Source organism: Populus alba, chromosome 15 (assembly GCF_005239225.2).
Source record: "Populus alba chromosome 15, ASM523922v2, whole genome shotgun sequence".
NCBI classification, from domain to species: Eukaryota; Viridiplantae; Streptophyta; class Magnoliopsida; order Malpighiales; family Salicaceae; genus Populus; species Populus alba.
Window position 1 is genome coordinate 6,361,021 of NC_133298.1, and position 27,768 is coordinate 6,388,788.

Here is a 27,768-nt window from a genome sequence, read left to right on the forward strand (position 1 = left end):
TTAACTACTGGCCGCATAAAAAAGAAAAAACCTCCCTGCCATCAAGAAATCACGTTTACAATTGGCCGCGTATGTAATTTTCGGTTTTTTTTTTTTTTGGTCTCGTTCATTTTCGTCGTATAGCGTCACGTCACGTCGCCACTTACTTCTTTTATTGGACGAAAATAGATATTTTAACATCAAATTATATACCAATGCAATTCCGCGAACAATTTTAATAACAATTTTTCATATATATATATATATATATCAAAATAATTTAATAAAACAACTTCTTATGCTAATTTTTCACACGAACTCTCACGTGTCAAATTTATAAATAGTAAAATATAATTTGCAGGAATTTTAAATAATTAACTTAGTGTGAAAAATATTAATACTCAATGTGTAGCGTTTGTATAATACACACACACAAAAAACAGATCGGTAAAAAAATATAATTACCATACTTATCTCAAGGTTTAACTTGAAAAATGGTATAATTATTAAGTTATTGGGTTAATTTATGAATTATAATCTAAACTCATGTTTATTATTTTTATTTAAAATAATATTATTTTAATATTTTTATCAAAAAAATTAATTGTTCTCAATATTCAATTAAATAAATTCACTGAATTAATATTAAAACTAATTGAAATTAAAATCCAATCCAAATCAAGTTCTGAATAATAAATTTACCATGTCAATTCACCATTCAAGATTTAATAATTATGGTAAAAAATAAAAAAATTCACCATAGACTTAAAATTAAAATCCAGTTAAGTACAAGTTCTAAATTATAAATTTATTGTGTTAATTCATTGTTACATATTTAATAATTATAATAAAAAAACAGATCAATTCACCAAATTAATATTAAAACTAGTCTTAATTAAAATTCAGTTAAGGTCAAGTTATGAATTTATTATATCAATCCGCTGCCGCGAATTATAGTAAAAAAACACCACCTTCCTTTTCAACGTCTATTTACTAAAAACATTCACTTCCCAAAATAAAAAGCACATCTTAATTAACCTAACTAGCTTCGGCTCCGAACCTAAAAACAAACAGTAACCTCTCATCTGTTGCCTCCGACGGAAAAGGGTGGGTGGGTTTATCCCAATCCCTTCTCCTTGGGACCCACCATGAGCGGCTGTCGCGTGCCGCATAGGGATACTACACACGTGTCATCTAAGCTGTCAAACTCTTTTCATCAATCGTGAGGTTAAATTTGGCATCCATGTCGACCCCACTCCCCCGCCTTTTCTTTCCTCCCCCCCTCTCCATTTTTATCGGTCTCTCTTCTCTATAAATTTGACTCGCCGGTTCCAATTACACACCTACTCACTTACCCATAAACTTTCTCTCAGCAGCCCCCCTTCCCGCTCACCGTCGGCGCTGCTTTGTTTTTTTTTTCCTATCAATTTTTTTTTGAATATTCTGTGTGTTATCTGATTGTTTTCTTCGTATTCGGATCTCTCAAGTTCCGTTAATCTGAATTCCGGATCTTAATCAGTGGGTTAGTGGTTGATTTTCAGTGAAACTCTGATAAAATAAAAACTATTTCTTACACAACAAATAACCATAAAAAAGCTGATAATCCTTACCAGATTGTAACCTTTATACGAATCCAATCCCGTTGGCTTTTCCGAACAATAAAAAGCTTCACTGTTCAGGTTTTTTTTGTAAACGAGAGTAATGTCGGCGGCAGCGAGTTCTGGAGCTCTCCTTCAACCAAAATCGGTGAAAGCTCCGTTTTCTTCGCTTGGCAAATCGTCTTCTCTTTCTCCTTCGCTCAATGTTGCCACAGTAGCATCTGTTTCTCGGCGGAGCGCGAGGGCAAACCGATGTGCTTCGACGAGGAAATCGGTGGTTGTTGAGAGAAAATCGTTTTTGGGAAGTAAAGTGCGGGGGTCTGCTGGATCGGAGAGATTGCATTTTTGGCAGTCGGATGGACCGGGTAGAGAGCCTAAACTTCGAGTTGTCGTCCGGTCTGCATTGTCCGGTGTGCCGGAGAAGCCGCTTGGGTTGTATGACCCATCGTTTGATAAGGATTCGTGTGGGGTTGGTTTTGTGGCTGAATTATCCGGGGATAGCAGTCGTAAAACGGTATGATATTTCAAGATAATTTCTTTTTATTTATTTATTTAAAGACTTTTATGCACATGATTGTTTTTCGGTTTGTTTTTGAAGGTAAATGATGCTTTGGAGATGTTGGTGAGGATGACACATAGAGGGGCTTGTGGATGTGAGACGAATACTGGTGATGGGGCTGGTATTCTTGTGGCTCTTCCTCATGATTTCTACAAGGAGGTGTCTTTTTATTTCCTTTGCTGTTCTCTATTTTTATTTATTTATTTTGTTATGGTGAAAATGACTTTACGGTGATATATTTAATGGATTTAATTTCCTTACAATCTTCCCACTATGTTTTCCATTTATAATATTTTTTTACAGAAAAAAAAACTGATATTTCATCTGAAATCATATCTGTTGTTTCAAATGCATCCTTGCATGGTTTAGGCTCGGGAATTTAATGAATACTTGAGAACAACTGTGAAAATCGGCACTTTTTGTTAAAATCTCTTGCCCTTTATGCATGCATAATGTATTTTTTTGGACCTTGAATTAATAGTTTTACTGAATTTAATTTAAAAAGGAAACTAAATCATGGTGCTGATTTTACTTCAATTTGGTTTATTCAGGTTGCTAAGGATATTGGGTTCGAACTGCCACCACCAGGGGAATATGCAGTTGGCATGTTCTTTTTGCCCACATCTGATAATCGTAAGGAAGAAAGCAAGAATGTATTCAATAAGGTGATTTTGAGACCGTCAAAATTGAAATAACCTTAAGTATTTTTTTTTTTTTGGACGTTGTTCCTTAATGTTTTTGATTTTGATGGCAATGAAGGTTGCGGAGTCTCTTGGGCATACTGTACTTGGGTGGCGACCAGTACCAACAGATAACTCTGGACTGGGAAATTCTGCTTTGCAGACCGAGCCTGTCATTGAGCAAGTGTTCCTTACAGCCACTCCTAGGTCGAAGGCTGATTTTGAGCAGCAGGTAGCTTTTTATTCGAATTTTTGTTAAATAGTATATAGCAAAAGAAGTAATTAGCATCACATAGTAATTGTAGCTGTCCATGTTTGAGGTAGAAATTGGGGAGATGAAGAGGAAGAAGGGATTTGTTTCAGGTTCTGAACAATGCAAGTGAGCATTTTTATACCTTCAGGTTCCACAGTTACGTTGTTGATGATTGTTTGCACTGTTTTTGCAGATGTACATATTAAGGAGGGTATCAATGGTAGCTATTAGAGCTGCACTAAACCTTCAATATGGTGGTGTTAGGGACTTTTATATCTGTTCCCTTTCCTCAAGGTTTGTGTGTCATAAGCTATTTTATATGGTCCTGTCTAATGCTTCTCTTGACAGAATTATCAATTCCTTTGATTGAATTCTGCAGGACGGTTGTTTATAAAGGTCAGTTGAAGCCTGAACAGTTGAAGGGTTACTATTATGCAGATCTTGGCAATGAAAGGTTTACGAGCTACATGGCCCTGGTAAATATTTTATCCTTTCACTTTTCTCCTATTACACTAACACATGCTTCAACAAACAGCATGGGAACCACCGGTAACTGAAGATATGCAAGGTTGAGGAATGACTTCTGAGGCATTGAAGTTGAATGATCTCTTAAGTTCTTCCACTCCCTTGATTTCTATTTGAATTTGGATGCTGAATTGGATGCCATGGGTGAGTTGGTAAGAAACCTCATTGTTGAAAGTAAGAAACTTACTGCAGTGCTCTATATGATCACTTGTTTGAGGTGGAAAATTCCAGTTGGTGTTTGGTCAAGGTAGCTTAAGGTTTGAGTGTTTCTTGTATAGACGCTGCAATAAAAGTTTGTTGAAGTGCCCTAAAGACAACTCTCATGCTTATGGTTTTCAAACCACTTTTACTTTTCATGAATTTAGTGGCTGAATTCTTGAAATAACATTCTTGGTTCCTTTCTTTTGGTTCAGGTACACTCACGATTTTCAACAAATACATTTCCTAGCTGGGATCGTGCACAACCCATGCGTGTCTTGGGCCATAATGGGGAAATAAACACGCTAAGAGGCAATGTAAACTGGTAAGCACCCCAACTGAGACAGTTTTGGCCTTGTTTAGTGTCATTGATCTACAACTGCATAGTAATATGCTATTTTATCTCTCTGGAATGATTATGGTTTTTTTTTTTTTTTTTTTTTTTTTATGGGAAAGAATAGTAACTTCCAATATTGCTTTTCAGGATGAAGGCTCGTGAGGGCCTAATAAAGTGCAAGGAGCTCGGTCTCTCAAAGAATGAGATGAAGAAGCTTCTTCCAATTGTAGATGCTAGTTCTTCCGACTCAGGTGAATTTCTTTTGTTTTGAATTTATAGAGGCTTAAATCAATATAACCAGTGTGTTTACATTTGCCTCTTTGATATCATATTTATATTGACTCGTCTTTGACTTTTATTTTTTTATAATTGAATTGCAGGGGCTTTTGATGGTGTGCTGGAGCTTTTAATTCGAGCTGGGAGAAGTCTCCCTGAAGCTGTCATGATGATGATTCCTGAAGCCTGGCAAAATGACAAGAATATGGATCCTCAAAGGAAGGCACTGTACGAATACTTCTCAGCTCTTATGGAACCGTGGGATGGGCCTGCACTTATCTCATGTAATTGTTTTGAACAATTCATGTGCTCTTCAAATGCTGTCATGTGCAATATTTGATTTCTTGCTTTTTGCTAATTTATTTTATTTTATTTTGTTTTCAGTTACTGATGGCCACTACTTAGGAGCTACTCTGGATCGCAATGGGTTACGTCCAGGAAGATTTTATGTTACACGAAGTGGACGAGTTATCATGGCCAGTGAAGTTGGTGTTGTGGATATTCCTCCTGAAGATGTCCTTAGGAAAGGAAGACTTAACCCTGGAATGATGCTTCTGGTGGATTTTGAGAAGCATAGTGTTGTAGATGATGAAGCCTTGAAGCAACAATATTCCCTAGCTAGGCCCTATGGAGAGTGGCTGAAGAGGCAAAAGATTGAACTAAGTGACATAGTTGACTCGGTTCAAGAATCTGAGAGGGTTGCTCCAGCCATTTCTGGGGTTGTTCCTGTATGTGTTATACAAACGTTCAAATACTTCATTTTTCCCTCTGTGCATTTGCAAGTCTCATTATAGTTAGATTTTTCATCACTTCAGGCATCTGATGATGACACCAGCATGCAGAATATGGGCACTCATGGTTTGCTGGCACCATTAAAAGCTTTTGGGTATGTGAATCTTATGGCTGCATCAACTTTCTTTGAATCTGGAAGCCAATACTTTTTTAAAAGCAGTTTATACTGATTTTGTATAAATCTCATGCAGCTATACTGTTGAAGCCTTGGAGATGCTGATGCTTCCCATGGCAAAGGACGCTACAGAGGCTCTTGGTTCGATGGGAAATGATGCTCCCTTGGCTGTCATGTCTAACAGGGAAAAACTCACTTTCGAGTACTTCAAGCAAATGTTTGCTCAAGTGACAAACCCTCCAATTGATCCCATCAGAGAGAAGATTGTCACTTCAATGGAATGCATGATTGGGCCAGAAGGTGATTTGACAGAAACAACTGAAGAACAATGCCACCGTCTCTCTCTAAAAGGCCCTCTTTTATCAATTGAGCAAATGGAAGCATTGAAAAAAATGAACTTTAGAGGTTGGCGAAGCAAAGTTCTCGACATAACTTATTCAAAAGAACAGGGTAGGAAGGGACTGGAGGAGACTTTAGATAGGATTTGTGCTGAAGCTCATGAGGCAATCAAGGAAGGTTATACTGTGTTGGTTCTTTCTGACAGAGGTATGACTTCTATTCTTCGATTTACATGTACCAAGGCCTTGTAAACTCATGCAGTTAGAAGTTTACTACAGCATAGTGATCTACATGGGCAGTGAATTAACTTCTTTTGGGTTTTATTTCATGCTAGCCTTCTCATCAAAGCGTGTTGCTGCAAGCTCCCTCTTGGCTGTTGGCGCTGTCCACCAATATCTAGTAAAAAAGCTTGAGCGAACTCAAGTCGGGTTGATAGTTGAATCTGCTGAACCACGTGAAGTGCACCATTTCTGTACGTTGGTTGGTTTTGGCGCAGATGCTATCTGCCCATACCTAGCTGTAGAGGCCATTTGGAGATTACAGGTTGATGGCAAGATCCCACCAAAATCCACTGGCAAGTTCCACACAAAGGATGAGCTAGTCAAGAAGTATTTCAAGGCAAGCAACTATGGCATGATGAAAGTGCTTGCCAAAATGGGAATTTCAACTTTGGCCTCCTACAAGGGTGCTCAGATTTTTGAAGGCCTGGGCCTTTCATCAGAAGTGATTGACAAGTGCTTTGCAGGAACTCCAAGCAGGGTAGAAGGAGCAACATTTGAGATGCTTGCCCGTGATTCACTTCATTTGCATGAGTTGGCATTTCCTTCCCGTGTTCTCCCGCCTGGAAGTGCAGAAGCTGTAGCACTGCCCAATCCGGGGGATTATCATTGGAGAAAAGGTGGTGAGATTCACCTTAATGATCCTCTTGCTATTGCAAAGCTTCAAGAAGCTGCCAGAGGTAATAGTGTGGCTGCCTATAAGGAATATTCTAAACGTGTTCAGGAGTTAAACAAAGCTTGTAATTTGCGTGGGCTTTTGAAGTTCAAAGAGGCAGATGTGAAAGTTTCTTTGGATGAAGTAGAATCAGCCAGTGAGATTGTTAAAAGGTTCTGTACTGGGGCAATGAGTTATGGATCAATATCATTGGAGGCACACACCACACTGGCTCAGGCTATGAACAAAATTGGAGGAAAATCAAACACAGGTATGTTCTGCAAGTCATAAAGTCCTTTTGTCTATCTTTCCATTTTGCAAAAGCACTTATCTACTTGGGGAGAGGATAGCTATGTTCTCACCTTTTTCAAGAACACCTTTTATTCTTTTCGTTTTTTAAATTATAGATCACTCTGTTTGGCTTTTAAATTATAGAATCACCCTGTTTGCTTTTTTAAGTTTAATAACAAGTATTTTTGGTCTTCCATAGTTGAATTTTTTTTACTAAAATTATGGTTCTAAACTCCTTTTCTATTCTTCTGTCTCGCTACATTTGCTTCATATTTACTTGTTGTAATTTCTTTCTTTCTTTTTAATTTTTCTTCCACTGAAGGTGAGGGAGGTGAGCAACCATCTCGGATGGAGCCTCTTCCTGATGGTTCAATGAACCCAAAGAGGAGTGCAATTAAGCAGGTTGCAAGTGGGAGATTTGGAGTGTCAAGTTACTATCTTACAAATGCTGATGAGCTGCAGATAAAGATGGCTCAGGTATTTGTCAAAATCACACGTTTTGAAACTGAAACTTCCTGTTTATGTCATGGTCCTGCTGTTGTCGTTGTGTGTTCCTATTTAGCCCCTGCTTTCCTGTTGGAACAGAGGTTCCTATTGTTTATGGATTTATGTTCATGGCAGATGATGCTGTGTCTGCAAAGCACCCCTGGGTGCATTGCATCTTTAAGTGATAGCTTTGGCATTTGGTGAGATTAAATATGAACTGAATTTGTTTACTTTTTGTCATTTGATTTAGACTGATTTTTGTGTGTCTTGGATCACAGGGTGCCAAGCCTGGTGAAGGAGGTGAGCTTCCTGGCCATAAGGTCATAGGAGACATTGCAATTACCAGAAATTCTACTGCAGGGGTGGGTCTCATTAGTCCTCCTCCCCATCATGATATCTATTCAATTGAAGACCTTGCTCAATTGATTCATGACCTCAAGGTATGTGCATTTACTGCTTCATGTGCTATGTCCTTGCTTCATATGTTCAACCTGTTGGTCACTCCTGCTTATACCTTTGGCTCTCTCTTTTTGTTTCCCAGAATGCCAATCCAGCAGCCAGAATAAGTGTCAAGTTGGTATCCGAAGCTGGTGTGGGAGTCATTGCCAGTGGGGTGGTGAAGGGACATGCTGACCATGTTTTGATCTCAGGTCATGATGGAGGTACAGGTGCTTCTCGATGGACTGGCATCAAGAACGCTGGGCTCCCATGGGAACTTGGTTTGGCCGAGACCCATCAAACACTTGTTGCCAATGACCTTCGTGGCCGAACAGTTCTTCAGACTGATGGCCAACTAAAAACTGGACGAGATGTGGCCATTGCAGCTCTTCTTGGCGCGGAAGAGTTTGGTTTCAGCACTGCACCCCTTATAACACTTGGTTGCATCATGATGCGAAAGTGCCATAAGAACACCTGCCCTGTAGGCATTGCTACTCAAGATCCAGTGCTGAGGGAAAAGTTTGCTGGAGAACCTGAACATGTTATCAACTTCTTTTTTATGCTAGCAGAGGAGCTCAGGGAGATCATGGCTCAGCTTGGTTTCCGTACAATGAATGAGATGGTTGGTCGTTCAGACATGCTTGAAGTTGATGAAGAAGTTGTTAAGAGCAACGAGAAGCTGGAAAATATTGATCTCTCTTTGTTACTTAGACCTGCTGCCGACATTCGACCTGAAGCTGCTCAGTATTGTGTCCAAAAGCAGGATCATGGTTTGGACATGGCTTTGGATAATAAACTCATCAAACTCTCTGAGGCTGCATTGGAAAAAGGTCTTCCTGTGTACATTGAAACACCTATCTGCAATGTGAACCGTGCTGTTGGAACGATGCTTAGTCATGAAGTTACTAAGCGTTACCACTTGGCAGGGCTTCCCGCAGATACTATTCACATCAAACTCAGAGGAAGTGCTGGGCAGAGTCTAGGAGCTTTCCTTTGCCCTGGCATCATGCTGGAGCTGGAAGGGGATGGCAATGACTACGTTGGTAAAGGATTATCAGGTGGGAAGATTGTAGTTTATCCTCCAAAAGGAAGCCTGTTTGATCCAAAAGAAAACATTGTGATCGGTAATGTAGCTCTTTATGGAGCCACATGTGGTGAAGCATATTTCAATGGGATGGCAGCAGAAAGATTTTGTGTCCGCAACTCTGGGGCAAAGGCTGTTGTAGAAGGTGTTGGTGATCATGGCTGTGAGTACATGACAGGTGGAACTGTTGTTGTGCTTGGGAAAACTGGAAGGAATTTTGCTGCTGGTATGAGTGGTGGTGTTGCTTATGTTCTTGATTTGGATGGGAATTTCAGATCTTGTTGCAATCCTGAACTCGTAGATCTTGACAAAGTCGAGGAAGAGGAGGACATTACAACTCTAAAAATGATGATACAACAACACCAGCGTCACACAAATAGCCTGCTAGCTAGAGAAGTACTTGCTGATTTTGATAATCTTCTACCTAAATTTATTAAGGTCTTCCCGAGGGATTACAAACGTGTTCTTGCCAACATGAAAGAGGAATCTGCCACAAAAGAGGCTGCTGACCTTGCTGCTAAAGAAGCTGAGGAAGCTGAGGAGCAAGATGAAGCAGAGTTGAAGGAGAAAGATGCATTTGAGGAGCTAAAGAAGCTGGCAGCTGCATCTTTGAATGGGAATTCCATTCAGGTAAATTCTTTGATAGTCTCTTTTTTCATGTAAAAGTCTTGTATACTGTTTATCTGTATTACGGTTCTTAAAATTACTATATTGATGGCAGTTTTAAAAATGGAATACTCATTTTTCACAGTTTGTTATATAGTTTATGAAACAAAATTATGATACAACTGAGTTGCATTTGTGTGGATATAATTATTTGAAACACTACTAGAAGGGGTTATTAGAGTTTAGTGAAAATTGTCCAAATAAGTTGAGCTTATTCATGCTTTATATATGGAGCATATGCAGTTTTATGATTGGTGAAATGGTTTTTGTACATGTTTTAATACGAGACATTGAAATTCACTGAAGGTAGAAGATGGACCTCTGAAAAGGCCTACCCGTGTTAATGATGCTGTTAAACATCGAGGGTTTATTGCTTATGAGCGTGAAGGTGTTCAGTACAGAGATCCAAATATTCGAATGAATGACTGGAAGGAAGTTACGGAGGAGTCAAAACCTGGCCCTCTTTTAAAGACCCAGTCAGCCCGTTGCATGGACTGTGGCACTCCTTTCTGTCACCAGGTAAGCGTTATTCTGCCTTTATCCTGCATATGCACCAGGTGTCAATTCTACACTATTTTGAAATGAATTTTTACACCTTATTCTTCTCGATGGTAAATGCAGGAGAACTCAGGATGCCCTCTTGGAAATAAAATCCCTGAATTTAATGAGTTAGTGCATCAAAATCGGTGGCGTGAAGCATTAGATAGGTTACTTGAGACAAATAACTTCCCAGAGTTCACTGGCAGAGTGTGTCCTGCACCCTGTGAAGGTTCCTGTGTTCTTGGCATAATTGATGATCCAGTATCTATAAAAAACATTGAATGTTCAATTATTGACAAGGCCTTTGAGGAGGGTTGGATGGTTCCGCGGCCTCCCCTCAAGAGAACTGGGTATACCATTTTTTTACCTTGGCATTATGAGTAGAAGCCTTTTATTGCTTAGTTTTTTCATCTTTTGAACTGATCATGGGTTTTTTCATCTTTTGAACTGATAAAGGTTTCTTCTATGCAACTGGTGTCATTTTAAATGTGACATTGATTGAAATGGCAATATTGTATTGGATTTTATACAATTAAAATATTTTTGAATTTCTTTTGTATGAGAATACACTATGTTATATGAGTGAAGAATGTAATGTCATATACCTTCTCTTGCAGGAGACGAGTGGCTATTGTTGGAAGTGGGCCTTCTGGTTTGGCTGCTGCTGATCAACTAAACAAAATGGGCCATTTGGTGACTGTGTATGAGCGTGCTGATCGAATTGGAGGGCTAATGATGTATGGAGTTCCCAACATGAAAACTGACAAAGTGGATATAGTTCAACGGCGTGTTAACCTTATGTCGGAGGAAGGCATCAATTTTGTGGTAAATGCTAATGTTGGAATTGATCCTTTGTATTCTCTTGATCGGCTTCGAGAGGAGAACAATGCAATTGTTTTGGCAGTGGGAGCCACAAAACCTAGGTAAGTCATGAGCAGAAAGCAAATATTGGATACCATTGTTGGATTCTGGATCCTTGTTAACAACCTTTTTTTTTTTTTTTGGCTGGAGAAGTTTTGGTCTCTCAGGAAGTGATTTTTTTTGTTAAGAACATTCTTACCTGCCTGATAGGAATACAATACTTTAATGAAGTGTTGGATGATATGGTTAACTTCAATAATTTTGTTTTTGCAGGGACCTTCCGGTTCCTGGTCGGGAGTTGTCAGGCGTCTATTTTGCTATGCAGTTTCTTCATGCAAATACCAAAAGTTTGCTTGACAGCAATTTGCAGGATGGTAACTACATATCTGCAAAGGGCAAGAAAGTTGTTGTCATTGGTGGAGGTGACACTGGAACAGATTGCATTGGGACATCGATTCGCCATGGGTGTAGTAGCATTGTAAATCTAGAGCTTCTACCTGAGCCACCACGAACTAGAGGTCCAGGCAACCCTTGGCCACAGGTACGATCTTTCATTCTGTTGCTGCATGTTGATTTCAACCACTGCCCTCTGGTTTTTTCAATTGTCTTTTTTAGGGGAGGGGGGAGGTGTTGGGGGATTGTTTGGATCTGGATTATATTGTGCTTAATGCTTGTTATTTGTTTTGTTGGTTCATCTTATGTCCATCGGTCTCTTACATAATTTCACGAACTTGGATAAAAATAACATGATCAAAATGCATGCTGGCTTGGGCACCACACCCAAGTATAAGATGCCGTGAACCTGTTCTAATTTATTTCTTTTGGCAGTGGCCTAGAGTATTCCGGGTAGACTATGGGCACCAGGAAGCTGCTGCCAAGTTCGGGAAAGATCCGAGGTCTTATGAGGTGTTGACTAAGCGTTTCATTGGAGATGAGAATGGGAATGTGAAAGGACTTGAGCTGGTACGTGTCCATTGGGAGAAGGATGCCACAGGGAAATTTCAATTTAAGGAGGTTGAGGGCTCTGAGGAAGTTATTGAAGCTGACCTAGTCCTACTAGCAATGGGATTCCTTGGTCCTGAGCCGGTTCGTATTTCCTTCCTCATCTTCTCCCTTCTTTTAAAAATGAGTGAATATAATCACATCTGATAAACACAAATGTCCATCATGTTATATTTATATTTAAATAATTAAGCACTATAGTAAATTAGAATGTCAAAAAATAGCATTTTACTAACAGAACTATAAGAATTGTAAAAAAGATTGAAAATTCACCCTTAATTCTTTTATACTTGCACAACAATTCTCATGCTGTTTTTTTTTCCTTTTTTTAAACAGAATGTGGCAGAGAAGTTGGGCTTGGAGCAAGATAATAGATCGAATTTCAAGGCAGAATATGGCCGCTTCTCAACCAATGTGGAAGGGATCTTTGCAGCTGGGGATTGCCGGCGAGGCCAGTCCCTAGTTGTGTGGGCAATATCAGAAGGACGACAAGCTGCTTCCCAGGTGGACAAATATCTCATGAAAGAAGAGGATGCTACCATTAACACCGATCAGGATGACCTTGTCAAGAGGCACCAGGACCTCACCAAGAGACATCAAGACAGCAGCAAGCACACTGTCATGACGTAGACAACCCTTGAATCTTTTTTCTTCTCTTCCTCAGACTGCTGAAAAGGGATACACAGGATGCGCATCATTCTAGGGTCAATCATCTCATAGAATGATGCTGTGGAAGGAATAAATTGAAGATCACCAGAATGGTGCTTGGTTCCCTCATGTGAACCCTGGGGACTAGGAAGGATTGAGCAGAAGTGAAAAGTAGCATTGTGCAGCTGGTATAGAAATTAGGATATTTATGGTGCTCATTTTTTATTTTTTAATAGCTTTGAACCAGCTTGCTTGAAAATTGTTAAGCTCATTTGGTAGTTGTCGAGGAATAATGTACAGTTTTGTTCAAATATTTTATGGAAATTTGTGGGAAATTGTTTTGTTCTTGATTGTCCAGTTATTTGTTCTCGAGTAACACATATAAAGGATAACCTTGTGCCTTATGGTTTAGCTATATACATAAAGAAGTGCAGACTTCAATTGAATTCGATTTGCTATGGCAAGGTTGAAACTTGAAACTATGCTGCCTTCAATTTAGAGGATGGATTGGAGAGCTTCTCCGTGTTCTATTTATGGCCAGCGGCGGGGCAAGTTTTTCCAGATATAAGAAGATTTTCCGGATGTAAGAAAATGGTGAAGGCAATGCTAGGATTGTTATAGAAGATAGAAGTTTCCTATAAAAGTTTAAAAAGAAATCAGGAATCTTCCAATAAAAAACTTATCAAAATATAAAACAAGAATTATGCAATGAAATAAAAAATTTAATTTTATAAATTATTTTTTTAAAATTTTTAATCAAAATAATAAGATTAAATTGAAAGATGGTGAAATTTAATTTTTTTTTAATTTAAAATATTTTTTCAAATAAAAAAATCACAAGGAAAAATAAATTGAAGGGTTATTGTGATTTTTTTAGGAGTAACAGACAAATCAAGGTGGAAGAGAGATAAATGAAGGAAAAAAAAATCAAATTAACTCTAAATCAAACAAAATCACAATGTATATGCTGCCTAGAAAAAAAAGGATGCTGAGATGAATTGAATGATGTGGTGTGACAATGGTTATTGAAGGGCTACATTATTTATTTGAGGGGTAGCGTGCAAATCAAGGTATAGAGAAAAATAAAAGAAAAAAAGGAAAATTAAACTAAACCAAATTGGAAGGAGTTAACATGCATGCATTGTCTAAGAAGAAAAAAAGAATGCCGAGATGAATTGAATGACAAGGCGGAACAACGATTCTTATCACCAGAGGAAGCTACATATTTCATTTAAAAATGGGAAAGCAGCTGACGTGTGCAATATAAATCTCAACAATTTATTTATTTATAATTTTTAATCAAATTATCACATTATCTCTATGACTAAATAATTATTATAAAATTACAAACAAGTCCCTATAGCCATGCTTTGAGAAATTTGATTTTAAGAACAATATAATATTTACACTATGCTTAAAAAAGTGAAACACAAAAAATGCTCCTAGACAATAGTTACAGCATTTTTTTTTTTTTACTTCTATGGGTATTCAAATAATTTCACTATAAAAATTGCAAAAATACCAACATACCTCTTAATAATTATAGAATGACGAATTGATGCCCTGAAAATACCATTTTTTTTTATCACTTTCACCATTCCAATCCACCGTGGATTACACCTTGCCCTTCTTCCATAAGCTTATTAGTTGTGAAGTCAGAAGACGCCACCGACCTGCAAGAGGTGACGAAAAGATTTGCTTGTTGGACCAGAAAAGAAGATGGCGGCGCCGTTCTTAAGCCCTCACTCATGGTTACTGTGCATTTGGGATGAAGAGAAGCTGTGCCCCCCTCAGCAGTATTGGGTGGTGGTGCGGGAAGCTTTATTTGCACAAGCCTGTTTGTGTATAATAGGAGTGGTGTTTGCTGAAGAGTTGAGATTGTGAACTGTGCTGGATATGTAGAAGCTTGACGGTAACAATGGCAATCTGGAGAAAAAAAGAGTGGATGAAGGTGGTGAGAAAGGGCTTGAAGAAGCATCAGAACACCGTACCACCAGAGCCATGAGCTTGTACCTTTGACCTCTACCAGCAACTAATGTATATATATAAGATTATAAATCACATTACCAGAGACTAATTTCGAAAATCACAGCCTTTGTGGGAATTTAATGCCTGGAATTCTCTTGACTATATAATATAGATGTGTTTCGCATTGCAATAGTTTTTTAAGAAATTAGGGACTAAATCACAATTTACTTGAAAAATTACGTGCTTCTTAATTTATATCTTTCTAGCACGTGGCAGGTTATAGGAGCAGTACGTGTCAGCAAAACAGCCCTGAAACAGCGCCGTGGTCTGTCTTTCTCTCTCTCTTATAAAAACGTGATAGGTTTTGTTCTTCACTTTAGCAGATGCAGAGAGAGAGAGAGAGAGCTAAACAAGAAACCCAAAAATGGCAGCAGCAAGAAGAATCAATCTGAACCGTCTGTTTTCATCACTAACACCATCATCATCATCCAACACCATCTCCAAAACTTGGGTCATAGACACAACCCCCGTTAGATCCGAATACACGGACCGAATCGTGAAGCTTGCAACCCAGCAGCTGCCACAAGAAAATCAAGATCAAGAAACTGTCAAGAAACAAGAAAAGGAAGAAATAACCCACCAAGATTCTCAAAATGAAGAAGATGAAGAAGATGATGAAGATGGTGGAGAGTATGTGAATAAAGAGACTGGTGAGATTGGTGGGCCGAAAGGACCTGAGCCTACTCGATTTGGTGATTGGGAACGCAATGGTCGTTGCTCTGATTTTTAGATTTCTTTTTCCCCTTTTTTTTGTTTTTATTAATGCTAGTTTAATTTTGGATCTTGCTAATAATATTGATTGTAGTGATTTTCTGGGTTGTAACCATGAATCATCAAAGTTTACGAAATGGGGTGTAGTTGTTGTTCAATCTTGTTGAGTGTTGAATGGGACATGTGGTGTTTTTCAACTCTTTAAGATTGTTGTCATCTTCTGCTAGCCCACACTATTTCGCTTATGAAGAGCGCTGCATGGCTTATTTATGCCTTGTTGTGCCTGTGCTTCTCTCTAGTCCTCCAAGAGCAGGTGATAAAGCATATTTGTACAGAATGGGATGTAGGTTACTACTTCTTATATGCCTTCTATTATAAATTGTTTCGTTTTTGTATTGTCTTCTGGATGGCTTTAATAGGATTGGGCACTTCTTCATGGTGGATCTGCCGTCGCAGATTGTTGTTAGGCAAAATATGAAGAAAAAATGCCTTCTTCTGGGTTTTAAAAGGATTGCTACGACTTCTAAGCAGTCTGGTTGTCAAGAAATCTCTGGGAAAAAACTGGCAGCTGGCTGGTGGAAGTTACATGTAGATGGTAGCTCACTGGGCAATCGGTACGGGCTGGTGCTGGTGGAGAAATTCCAGATGAGCACTTTGAAGGGAGAGTGGTTGCAGACTTCTTGAGGTTGAGTCAGATCCCATGGAGAGGCTGTTGGAGTACTTAATTCAAATCCCGCTGATTGAGCAAGCTATTCAAGATTTTGGAGGGTGAGATGCATCACCAGTTTAAAGTGGGGAACTTTTGTGCAGATTTATATGGTTTGTTCTGGTGCAGTCAAGCATCTCTTCGGGCAGAGTGGAACTCCCCACCTCCTGGGCTCGAGCTAATCCCGCAGGCTGATGCTATGGAGATTGGTGCACCTACGAGTCAGGCTCAAACAGGACCAAGTGGATCTTAACCTTTGGTTCGTAATTTATACAATCTAGCCGTCATAATTGACGAGTTTTAACTTCATATTTGAATATGAAGTTGAAAACTTCAGTTTCATCCAATTGAAGTAACCAATGTGTATTCAGAATCCAATCTGCAAATCTTCTCAAAAGGTATTCAAATATATATATGCATTCACGTCCATCCTGCCATAATTGATCTTGGAAGACAATTCACTTGAAAAGTTTCCTGTCTATGTCATCATCTCACATATGCAAACAAGTTTCAGTCAGCCATGTTATGATTGGAAATCTTGATAAGAGAAACACCATCTCGCAAATGCAGAAATCTGGACGATCGGCGTCCAACACATGATCACCTGTTGATTCTATAATAATGATGGATACCAACCATCCTGATTTCGGTAAATTGTAGTTTGAAATGCCCTCATCCAAAGTTGTTAAACACGACTCGGGCTAGCGGATTGATACGAACCTGAAGCTTGTTCGGTGGTTTTTAGTCGAATTGAAAAGGATATTTACCTAGCTAAAACTCATTCGACCCGATAAAAACGTTTTTAAAGATTCAGTTGATTCAATTAAACCTGATTTAAATCTAGTCAGGTAAATATTCTATGAAAAAACAAAATACTATTATTTTATTAGAAGTAATTGATCTAAAAATCTAAAAATCAATCTAATGACATAAGCTTTTTTCGAAATCAAACTCCGTTCATATCTATGCAATTGTAAAAATATTTTGCTAGCTCGGCAAGGACAATCATGGCTGTACAAATCATGGTAGAATTTGTATCCACACGAGTCAAGAAGCGATCATTTTCTCCATATCTAATCGATTGAAATAAGCAATCGCAGCTTTTTCCTACATGTAAATCCTATATGACACCAGAGAAAATGAAGCATCATACATGGCAATTTGAATCCTTGGTTCTGTTATGATTTAACGACAGGGTTGACTTAGATTTTTTTATTACAAAAGATGTCCTGGTAGACTTGTTCCTTCTATGTGGTTGTGTGATTAAGTTCCAACATTACAGCATGTGGAACCTGCACTAGTATCAACCCCCCTCAACTCCTCTCTTTATTAAAATCTTTGCTCTTCATTTGGTCTCTACATATCACAAAGCATCAGATTTTCTCCACCAAAATGGTGTACTCTCTCAAAGTCATCTCCTCCATCTCCCTCTTCCTTATCATGATCTCCTATCTAAACATTGCAACAAGTCAGAACCTTTGCTTGAGGACTACTTGTAACCGCACCGAGCCAGTGATTCGATTCCCTTTTCGGATTCAAAATCGTCAATCGAAGGCATGTGGTTATCCAGGTTTTGACATATCCTGTGGTAGCTCCAATGAGACCATGCTAGAGCTACACTCTTCATAGACTATGTCACACAAGAAATATGGATTAATGATCAGGGAAACTGCCTTGCCGATCGAATCCTCTCGCTTAAACTCTCTGGCTCTCCTTTTATTGGCCTTTACTATCAATCTTTCACGTTCTTTAATTGCTCATCTTCTGATTATAGGAAATACGGGCTGAATCCAATAGCTTGTCTTAGTGGCTCTACTTACACAGTTTTTGCTACATCTTCTTTAAGGGTTGTAAGCTCTCTACAGAATGGGAATTCATCCTGTAATTTAATCAGGGTGGTTCCTGTTCCAGTTGACTGGCCATTTTATCAGCAAATTTCGTCCTCGGACCTTAGCGAGGACCTGCATCTCACTTGGGAAGAACCTGACTGCGGAAATTGCGAGTCGAGGGGTGGACGGTGTGCCCTCAAGACCAATTCTAGTGAAGTTGTTTGCTCAAATCTTCCTCATCATGGTAATTTGCTTCATACTCTCTATCTGATCTTTGCCTAATTTCTTCCCATATATATATATATATATATGGCCATCATCATGACAATCGGTACCTCCTTGGTATAGCAATTGTCTAGTGGTAAGCAGGTCAACTCAATCCAAGATTCTGGTCATGGGTTGAGTGAAGTAACCGTGAGTTATTCATTTATTCAAGTTTTGATATTTTGAAAATTTTAAAATAAAAATTCTATAGTATCTTTTTTGAAACCTCTTAAATGATATTATTTTTGATAAAAAAATCAATTCAACCTGACTTAAGTTAAGTTTTAAATCAGTGAATTACCAGATTAACTTACTATACTGGATTAGGTTTTATAATCAAGGGAATTAAAATAAAAAATATAATTCTAAGAGTTGAAGTACTCAAATTCTATTACATCATGTTCCCAAATAATAATTAAAAAAGATCCCATTTGGGTAGGACATGATCCAAGCTGGTAGAGGCTGACGGAGGTTAGAATTTTTATTTTTGTTTTTGGTTAGTGATTAGGGACTGAAATGTTAAACTCTGATAAATTAGTAAATTAGTTTAGCGTGAGTTGTTAATTAAGTATGATTATTCTTTGATTTATCATTTCGGATTTAAATTCGAGAAAGTTTTAATTTTTTTTTTGACAAATACATTAGGTGCGGAAAGCTACCTAGAAACCAATTGAAAAAAATAAAAATAAAAATCTAATCTTGATTTAAGAAAACTATATATGAACTTAGAGAAAAAACAATATTGTTTTTGGGTTATAATTTAATTTATAATAACGATATGAATATTTCAGAGAAGCCTCCTGTAATAAGCTTTTTATTTTTGATTAAAGTAAATATTTGGATCAGCTTGTACGCATCTCGATTAATCCTACCGACTTTGAAATTAACAATTATGTAAATCTCTAGTGGTTATCATATAAACAATCACAGGGCTCAAATATGAGATCATAAAAATAATAAACCTCTTATATCTTATTAATCATGGAGATATTGTTTCAAGTTTTTTTTTTGTTAAATTTATTTAATGATCATCAACTCATGAACAAGTAGAGAGTTGGCAGCTTATCCCTATATATACACCTAGCAACTTATTATCCGTATGATATTCTATAGAAAACAGATTAATTAGTTGCATGAGGTTAGCATTTTGGATAATTTAATTAAGGCTAGTGATTGGCTGCCTTGCTAGAGCTGAAGTGTTGACCAATTATTACATATACTATATTTCTCCAAGAATTGGTCTGAAGAAATGTAGCATCCTCCTCCTCGCTTGAAATGTAATAATTGATATTATATATTGATTAGTTAAACACTTTCAAATAACAAAACATAATTTCAACACATCCTTCTTAATTTTCTAGAGGGAGTAAACTTTGTCCTGGGAAAATGAGTGGCAAATATTTTTCAATCTTTGTTGAGACATGTGTTCTCTTGTTCGTCTCAGTTAAACTTGAATAATATCAGAGTTTTTGTGGGAAGCATTAATATTCAATAAAAATAACATTACTCTTCCTGATATTAGAATTATACCATAAACTAATCTAGTGGCTACAACATGACCAGAGTTTCCAAGGTCAGCTATCTATGCCATCACCACAGCAGCTGGAATACCAGGGGCATTAATCCTACTAGGTCTCCTATGCTTCATCTGTGGCAAGGTCAAATACTGTCATAGAAGCAGCAGCGAATCAGGCGGTGTACCGGAAGTCGATTCCACGGTTGATACAGAATCTGTAGTTATTATTGCTGGGCTGGATGGACCAACAATCGAGTCCTATCCCAAGATAGTCCTCGGCGAGAGCAGAAGGTTGCCTAAGCCCGACGACAACACTTGCTCAATATGCTTGTGTGAGTACAAGCATAAGGAGACGCTCAAGACAATTCCTGAATGCAAGCACTGCTTCCATTCTGATTGCATTGATGAATGGCTTCGGTTGAATGCTTCTTGTCCCATCTGCAGAAATTCTCCAGAAAGATTGCCACCAGCTGAATCTTGATCAAAACTATTGTATCGGGTCACACTCCTTGCTTGCTTGTGTTAGAAACTTAGAATATTAATATTACTTGTAAAGAACTATTGTCCATCTTCTTTTGAAACAGCTGAATCTTGAGAGAGAGGAGTCCGGTTCTATCATAACATGGATGATGATGATGCCTAGGTTATATTTGTAACATTTCCATTAGTTATGAGTCCTTAAGAGATCATTTTGAAGTTTGAAAGCAAAATGGCAAGTCTGATACTTCTGTATGATAGAAAAGTGCACACAGGATTGATCTAAGCGACGGAAGAGATCATCTACCTGTGCTGAGTTCTTTAAACACTTCCAGTGGAGATCACAAAAGGGGCGGAAGGTCTCTCAAAAAAACAGATTGAGATGCCAGAGGTACAAAGGCAGGCGGATGCCTTTCCAAAGTAAAAGGCAAAGTGAGAATCTGTATTTTATTTGTACCAGCTATCTGAGGAAGCAGCGGAGGAAGGAAAATCAACGGTTGAAGGTTCAATGAAAGGACGTGGATTTAGCAGTCGAGGAGTGTGCAGGTTTTCAGTAGAAAAATCAAGTAATTAAAATCAAGAGGCAGGTGATACCAGTACAAGTTTTCAGAAAAAAAACAAGGGGCATAGGTTGTTGTCCAAATTAATTGCTGCAGTGAGATAAAATATTGAGATTTGTTTTCTGTTTCAAAAATATATATTTTTAAAATTTTATTTATTAATATCAAAAATAAATTTTTTTAAAATAAAAAAATATTATTTTAATATATTTTTAAATAAAAAATCATTTTAAAAAATAATCATTACCATACTATCAATACCAACATTCAAAGATTTTTTTTAAAAAAGAAATTCAAGGATTCAAGGATTTTTAGTAACCTGTCTTTGATAGTTTTTCAAAGTAATCATCAATCCAGCAAGAAATATGTGTACTGATCATGGATTTCCGGTATGCTGTAATGTCACTAGGATCTTTCATGACAATTTTGTCATGCATGGTGATCTAACTCTTGGATAATACACAGCAGCATAGATTTTTTTGTGCTTCAGTGCAAATATATATATATATTTTTTTTTTAATGAAATAACAGTCCATGAAGTATTTAGAAAAATAACGGATGATATCTACAACTCATGGCTAGCATGTCTTCAATAAAATTATAAAATGGCATGCAAAAATTAAATTGAGTAGAGAAAAGAGAGTAAAAAAGAAAAGGTAAGAAAAAACTTAGAGGTACATAAAACTCTAATAACAATATCACAAATATTATTAACAAGATCTTGAATAAACAAATATAATAATATCAAAAAATATTATTAATAAAGACTAAAATGAATCACACGAGTATTTTAAAAATAACGAGACTTATTTACTTTTGGATAGCTCATGTGATCTATTTCAGTCATCGTTGATGATTTTTTTTGTGTTATTGGATTCGTTTCGTAAAAATTTTTCTGATAGTACCGGTAATATTATTATCGAAGTTTCGGTGAGCTTCTAATATTTTTATTTTTATTTTTTCTCTCTTCTCTCTCTTCAATTTAATTTTTTGCATATTATTTTATAATTTCAGAGAGTTCCATGTAACTCGTGAGTGCTAGTTGTTGATTATTTGTCAATTTCTTTCTTAACTGTGCTAATGTCCGAAGAAACTCCACAGCAACATCGATAAATCTCAACACTTCCATGTTCTTCAACATTAGATTTATGTACAATTTCCTTGAACCATTCTGGAACTGATATCCAAATTTGAAAGCAGATGTAGATAAATTAAACACAAGTCACTTTGAACTAACTCTAGTAAACTAAATAATTACTGTTCAGCACATCAATATCAACAGTTTCACTGAAGTTGGCAGTTCCAACAACGTTCCTTTCTTGTCAGAGCAAGATAGATGATACCGAGGATAACCAAAGTCGTCTTGTTGCCTGTCTTATGGCTGGACCATGTCTCCTACACCTTGCTTCTTGGCAATGATCCTCAACTCCAATTCCGTGGCCTACAAGGACCAGCAAGAACAAGCAAAGCAAAGAGAGATCCATCACCAACACTAGTTCAATGGAGCTCCATTTCTGTTCAGTTTACTAATATTGACTTGAAATGCTACAAGGACTTGGGCCTTGTTGATGTAGATGTTTTTGAAATCAATGCAATTAAAAATTACTATTCGCTGATGTGAGGATACCATTAGTTGTGTGATTTTCTTTAGGAGCATGAGTTTTCCCTTAATAATAAAAAGAATGCAGAAGCTAATGCCTGCCATGTGCAAAAGCTCAATAGTTTTGAAGGTGGTACTCCATTAGCATTTGAAAAATTTGATGTCCATGGGAGTTTGGTATAGATAGCTCCCAAGACAAGGGAAGATGGGAAAAAAGTTTCGAAATCAAGCACTATTTTACTGACCATAGAAAAAAGAATATATATGTCAGTATTGATGTTGTCAGCATTGGTAACATCAGAAGGTCCAGCTTGCACATGTATACATGCTAAACTTGTATGCCCTAAGAGACAGAGGATACAGAACCTTTCACTTTCTCAGATGTTTGCAACAAGGATCCTTTTTGCAGGTCTCACAGGCATAGCCCTTCTTCTCTTTCTGACATGTCTCCAAGTCCAGATTTGCACATCACAGATTAATCATCTTTGTGCTCCATCTTCTTGTGGTAATCTCCATAACATCAGCTCTCCTTTTCGGCTAAAAGGAGATCCACCAAATTGTGATTAAGCTTTATATGAGCTAGTTTGTGAGAAAAATCAAACATTCCTGCACTTGTATTCAGGAAAATACCTTGTACAGTCCATCAATTACCATAACTCCATAATTAGAGTTGTCGACGCCCGTGTTAATAAGGACACCTTCTCCTCTCTCCCTCAGCATTATTTGACGGGAAACAACTTCAGTTGTGAAGACCCTTTTGCTTGGCTTTGATTCACTAAAGAGTCACGTCCGCTAATTATTTTCATGAAGTGTGCACATCCAGCGAAGTCTCCTCTTTATGCGAACACATCTCCTTGGAACACTCTTATGTTCTAGTTACTGATAATATGAAAAAAGTGGAGCGCTTGTGCGGAGTGAAGGTGGTTGCTAAGACATCATTTCCGATAAGATATCACAGAAACATTTCCTATAGGGACATCTGCAAAAGGCTTGTTTAAGGATTTAAACTTGGGTGGTATGGAGCTAAATGTGGTATTTGCAGAGGAAAGGAGAGGTGCTGCATTGAAAACAAAGGTCGTTACTTCAATAGTTTTCTTCTAACAATTTTCTCTGATCTGTTAATTTCATTTTCTTATTTGCTGATTTTATTGTATTGTCATTTTGTTTTGCAGATATTGTTGTTGTTGAAGAATTTCTGCAACATCAGAATAACTTCATACAAATAAGACAATCTTACTCAGAAATTGAGAAAATGACCCATGGTTTTAAGGACAGGTTGGGTTAAGGAGGCTATGGCTCTGTCTATAAAGGGAAGCTTTGTAGCGGATTTCTTGCTGCAGATGTTGGACAAGTCAAGTGCAAATGGCCAAGAGTTCATAAACGAAGTAGCAACAATCGGAAGGATTCACCACGTCAACGCAGTAATAATATATATTTTTTTCCACCAAGGGATCAAAACGTGCCCTTGTATACGAGTTTATGCTGAATGGATCACTGGATAAATGTGTTTTTCCTGGAGAAGGGAACACTTCCTTAAGCTGGGAGAAAATGTATGAGATTTCTCTCGGGGCTGCTTGAGGGATTCAATACCTGCATCGAAGTTGTGATGTGCAAATCCTAAACTTTGATATCGAGCCTCACAACATTCTTCTTGATGAAAAAACTAAAAAAGTTTCTGATGCAAAATTGCATCCTACAAATATCAACGCTGTCGCTCTTACTGCAGCATGAGGAACAATAGGATACATAGCACCAGAACTGTTCTACAAAAGTTTTCCAAATGTTTCCTACAAAGCTGACGTTTGTAGCTTTGGAATGTTGTTAATGGAAATGGATGGAAAAAGAAAGAATAAGAATCCGGCGGCAGAGAGTTCCAGCTAAAACTACTTCACTTCCTGGGTTTATAAACAAATAGTAGACGAAAGATTTGAAATCGGAGATGCAGCAGAAGATGAAAAGAAAATAGCAAAGAAGATGATCATAGTCGCATTGTGGTGCATACAGATGAAGCCTAATGATCGTCCTCCAATGAACAAAGTTGTGGAGATGCTTGAAGAAGAGATTGAAAGCTTAGAATTGCCTCCCAAGCCTGTTCTTTTTCCAGAAGAAAAACCTGTACAGTAGATAGATTCTACAGATGAAACGTGGTCACGCTCTATGCTACTACACTGTAGAGACTCAGTTAGTTTAATTAGACACTCTGGTTGCATCTTGTCTCTACTCTTCACTGTACTCCATATACAATATTTGAAGTTTCTGAAGCAGATTGAGTTATGATTTTAGTAAGATTCAACAATTGTTACTGGCATGGTCATTGCTGTTAAATAAGATTTTGTTTGTCATCTTCATTTTTGAATTTTTGATGTAGCATTCAAAGATCAGAATCCATGAATAAAAGAAAATTTACACTGCTAAAGGAGTTGTGTACTGTTGATCATTCCATGGTCAATCTTTTTCAGAGATCACTTCCAATATCCGATGAAGAGGTCTCCCCGGTAAATGTGATTTCATTTTTCCAGGACCTACCGAAGAAAAAGGGCTAGAAGGCATTGTTAACTTGTCTCCTTCTCCTTCCAACATTTGAACTACAGTATTCATTGAGGGACGCTCCACAGGGTGCCACTGAATGCACCAGAGACCAACAATTGTCAGCTTCTTTGCAATTTGTGCATCTCCCTCCTTTTCAATCCGGATTATCAGCTCTTCTCCGTTATCCAGGCTGTTGTAGACCCATTCAGGGAAGTAGATTTGGGTGTTGTTCTCTACTTCTTTATCGACAGTTTTCCTTCCTCCAACCATTTCAAGCAACACCATTCCAAAACTATAAACATCTGCCTTGGAGGACACATTCCCAAAGTTCCTAGAGAAAACTTCAGGTGCAATGTACCCCATGGTTCCTCTAGCTGTAGTCATGGAAACAGCACTCTGATCCTTGGAACATAGTTTTGCCAGACCAAAATCAGAAATTTTTGGACTGAAATTATCGTCTAGCAAGATGTTATGAGGTTTGATGTCGAAATGGAGGATTCGCTGATCACAACCTTGGTGAAGATACTCTATTCCCTTAGCTATGCCAAGAGCAATATCCTGAAGCTTCTCCCAACTAAGAGGAAAGGTCTTGCCGTGTTCTGAAGACACAAATTTCTCTAGTGATTCATTTGGCAGGTAGTCGTAAACTAGAGCTCTTCTAAATCCATCAGCACAGTAACCGACTAATCGAACAATGTTGACATGATGAATTCTTCCCATTGTTCCTACTTCGTTAACGAACTCTTCACCATTCCCTGTTGAATTGTTCAGGATCTTCACAGCTACAAAGATCTCATTAGAAAGCTTTCCTTTAAACACGGTTCCATACGCACCCTGACCCAATTTCTCCTTGAACTCATTTGTAATCCTTTTTATGTCTGCATAGGTGTATCTAGCGGGCTTGAGAGCTTTATAATCTGCCAAAAAAGATTCAACCCTTTTCTGATGTTGTTTTGCTGCTTTGTCGGAGCTGTAGACACGATAGAGCGCAAAGACTACCAGCAGCAGAATAGCTGAACCAACAGTTGTAACTACACAGGAAACATTTCTAGTCAAGAAAAGACATGGTACATAGTTTAGGAGATGCTAGGCAAGGAAAGAAGCTCAAAATGCCAAATTTGGAGAAATCTTACCTGCAGCCACTATCTTTTTTATTATGCCTGCACAAGAAAATGGAACTGTCAGCTTCTATGGCTTCTATGAAATCATGACTAACTAGCACAAGTAACTGATGCTCAACATTTATCAACACAGTCGACCTACCGACAATTGGACCGATTTGTTTCCAATTAAGAATACTTTTAAATTTTGAAAAGCTGACATATCCTCTAAATGATCCTAATAAGGAGGGAAAAGGCGAGCAAATCCCACTGTATATCAATACAACAACTCACTAAATAGTTCTGGATAAAAGGAGATTCTGTCCCCAAACATTCCCCAAGCAACATCTGCAAATCACCAATACCCAAAACAGTGTATGATAAAGCACTACAAGAAACTCCGATTTGACTGTGTAAGTACTAGTAGCTCAAAACAAGAAACTCCATTCCGCCTTAACTAGCTAAACCCTACAAATCCACCTGCATTATACCCAAGAAAACTCCCCTCGCAAGATCACCATCTCCTCTAACTAGTCCCCTGAAAACGCCTTCAACTGTTTAACCATTACCAACCTGAACTTTCTCTGTAGAACACTAAATTCCAACAACCAAATTGCAGACCTTCATCCACCTCAATGCCTTGGCCTAAAAAAAACTGAGCTAAAAAACAACTAAAACACCAGCCTTTTGCAAATGAAAGCAACAGGGCAGTTAGACCAGATGCAGCAGCAGGTTGTAGAATGTCAATTATCAAAGCGAACAACTCAAAGCACTAACTTATCATATTCCTCTTCCATAGATCCATTGGAAAGGATCAAAGCAGGATCCGATCAAGAGCAAACTGGACGATGGAAGCTAGAGGTGGGTTTAAAGTGTTTTTGATGGGTATTTCAAGAATTCCAAATAAGAATACTTAAATCTCATTTTCTTAACTAAACAAATAATCCAACAGTTCCAAAATAAACACACAATTTGGACTAAAGCAGAGAGTGTAAGACAAGCTATACCTTCATTTGATTTAGGCTTGTCATAGCATTCAGTCTCGATCCTATCTGTGTTATTCTTCAATCTGCAGAACTTACCCAGTGCACCACAAAGTCCACATGCCGGTTTTGACCAATTCAAATGAAGAATGTTGTCCCTGCTATTTAAATCATCTGGAACCGATGAAAGGTTATACATCTTGCTACAAGAAGTCAGGTCGAAATAAGTAACGATACTACCAGACATAAAGGCATAAATATCATATCCTGGAACACCAAGGCAAGACGTCCATAGATAAGAGTCTCTCTGCCTTGAAGTGCAGTTGAAAAAGTCCAAGTCCCTCTGCAACCGTGCTGCAAATTTGAAAGGAGATGTTGATAAATTGAAGTTCAGGAGCTGCCTTGGAAGGCAGTTTTCTGGATCAGTTGCAGTGATCAACTCTGATGCATAATCAATATTCTTGATGTAGAGTTTCACTGAAGTTGGCAGCTCCAACAATGTTTCTTTCCTGTCAGTGCAAGATAGATCAAACCCAGGATAGCCACAGTAATCTGGCTGCTTGCCTTTGATTCTGAACGGGAATCTTATGACTGGACCATGCTTCTTACACCTTGCTTCTTGGCACATATCTTTAAGACCATCTCCATGGCTTACAAGGAGTAGCAATAACAAGCAAAGTAAAGAGAGATCCATGTCCATGACTTGGAATATTTTCAGCTCCATGCCCTAACAAATGATCTTATCTTGAAACATCCTTGTTGGTTTGCCTTTATCTCCACTGACTAGCAATATTTCCTTTGACTTGGCTTTATTACTCTATTTGATCAATGCTAGTTTTTGAGCATTAAATTAGTGTTTCTTAAT

The 27,768-nt window shown here is 37.9% G+C and overlaps 3 protein-coding genes and 1 pseudogene across 5 annotated transcripts; 3 read left to right on the forward strand and 1 right to left on the reverse strand.

Moving 5' to 3' along the window:
• Positions 1-1,313: 1,313 nt before the first annotated feature.
• LOC118057296 (glutamate synthase [NADH], amyloplastic) lies at positions 1,314-12,945 on the forward strand. 3 transcript variants are annotated; one of them, XM_035069829.2, is made up of 22 exons: positions 1,314-2,091; positions 2,176-2,295; positions 2,688-2,801; positions 2,896-3,048; positions 3,263-3,363; positions 3,449-3,545; positions 4,008-4,117; positions 4,277-4,380; positions 4,510-4,689; positions 4,790-5,133; positions 5,221-5,291; positions 5,389-5,858; positions 5,986-6,855; positions 7,198-7,352; positions 7,640-7,801; positions 7,903-9,513; positions 9,856-10,068; positions 10,171-10,439; positions 10,707-11,012; positions 11,224-11,491; positions 11,779-12,036; positions 12,289-12,945. In XM_035069829.2, exons 1-22 carry the CDS (start codon positions 1,681-1,683, stop codon positions 12,580-12,582), a joined length of 6,681 nt encoding a protein of 2,226 aa, XP_034925720.1. In that variant the 5' UTR covers positions 1,314-1,680; the 3' UTR covers positions 12,583-12,945. The 3 variants fall into 3 exon arrangements, with proteins under 3 accessions (XP_034925720.1, XP_034925722.1, XP_034925721.1); XM_035069831.2 differs by lacking the exons at positions 1,314-2,091; positions 2,176-2,295; positions 2,688-2,801; ... (1 more) ...; positions 3,263-3,363; positions 3,449-3,545 and adding an exon at positions 3,633-3,746; XM_035069830.2 differs by lacking the exons at positions 1,314-2,091; positions 2,176-2,295; positions 2,688-2,801; ... (1 more) ...; positions 3,263-3,363; positions 3,449-3,545 and adding an exon at positions 3,715-3,738.
• Positions 12,946-14,932: 1,987 nt separating this feature from the next.
• Positions 14,933-15,536, forward strand: LOC118057235 (uncharacterized). Its single transcript, XM_035069751.2, has one exon. The coding sequence runs from the start codon at positions 14,993-14,995 to the stop codon at positions 15,356-15,358; it is 366 nt and encodes a 121-aa protein (XP_034925642.1). The 5' UTR covers positions 14,933-14,992; the 3' UTR covers positions 15,359-15,536.
• A 146-nt stretch (positions 15,537-15,682) lies between these two features.
• LOC118057303 (putative RING-H2 finger protein ATL21A) lies at positions 15,683-20,255 on the forward strand (annotated as a pseudogene).
• A 3,363-nt stretch (positions 20,256-23,618) lies between these two features.
• On the reverse strand, positions 23,619-27,738 carry LOC118057299 (rust resistance kinase Lr10). Its single transcript, XM_035069834.2, has 3 exons — positions 26,928-27,738; positions 25,954-25,980; positions 23,619-25,851 (listed from the first exon to the last, which is right to left on the reverse strand). The coding sequence occupies exons 1-3, from the start codon at positions 27,625-27,627 to the stop codon at positions 24,737-24,739; spliced, it is 1,842 nt and encodes a 613-aa protein (XP_034925725.1). The 5' UTR covers positions 27,628-27,738; the 3' UTR covers positions 23,619-24,736.
• Between the last annotated feature and the right edge of the window lie 30 nt (positions 27,739-27,768).

What these genes read in the sequence shown, in the direction of transcription:
- LOC118057296 (XM_035069829.2), top strand. Translation starts at nt 1,681, where the DNA reads ATGTCGGCGGCAGCGAGTTCTGGAGCTCTCCTTCAACCAAAATCGGTG. An exon ending in GCAAGAATGTATTCAATAAG is followed by an intron (nt 2,802 to 2,895) that starts GTGATTTTGAGA and finishes ATGGCAATGAAG; the next exon opens with GTTGCGGAGTCTCTTGGGCA. An exon ending in AGGCTGATTTTGAGCAGCAG is followed by an intron (nt 3,049 to 3,262) that starts GTAGCTTTTTAT and finishes CTGTTTTTGCAG; the next exon opens with ATGTACATATTAAGGAGGGT.
- LOC118057235 (XM_035069751.2), top strand. Translation starts at nt 14,993, where the DNA reads ATGGCAGCAGCAAGAAGAATCAATCTGAACCGTCTGTTTTCATCACTA.
- LOC118057299 (XM_035069834.2), bottom strand. Translation starts at nt 27,627, where the DNA reads ATGGAGCTGAAAATATTCCAAGTCATGGACATGGATCTCTCTTTACTT. An exon ending in CAAGCCTAAATCAAATGAAG is followed by an intron (nt 25,981 to 26,927) that starts GTATAGCTTGTC and finishes TTTCTTGTGCAG; the next exon opens with GCATAATAAAAAAGATAGTG. An exon ending in AAAAAAGATAGTGGCTGCAG is followed by an intron (nt 25,852 to 25,953) that starts GTAAGATTTCTC and finishes TTTCCTGTGTAG; the next exon opens with TTACAACTGTTGGTTCAGCT.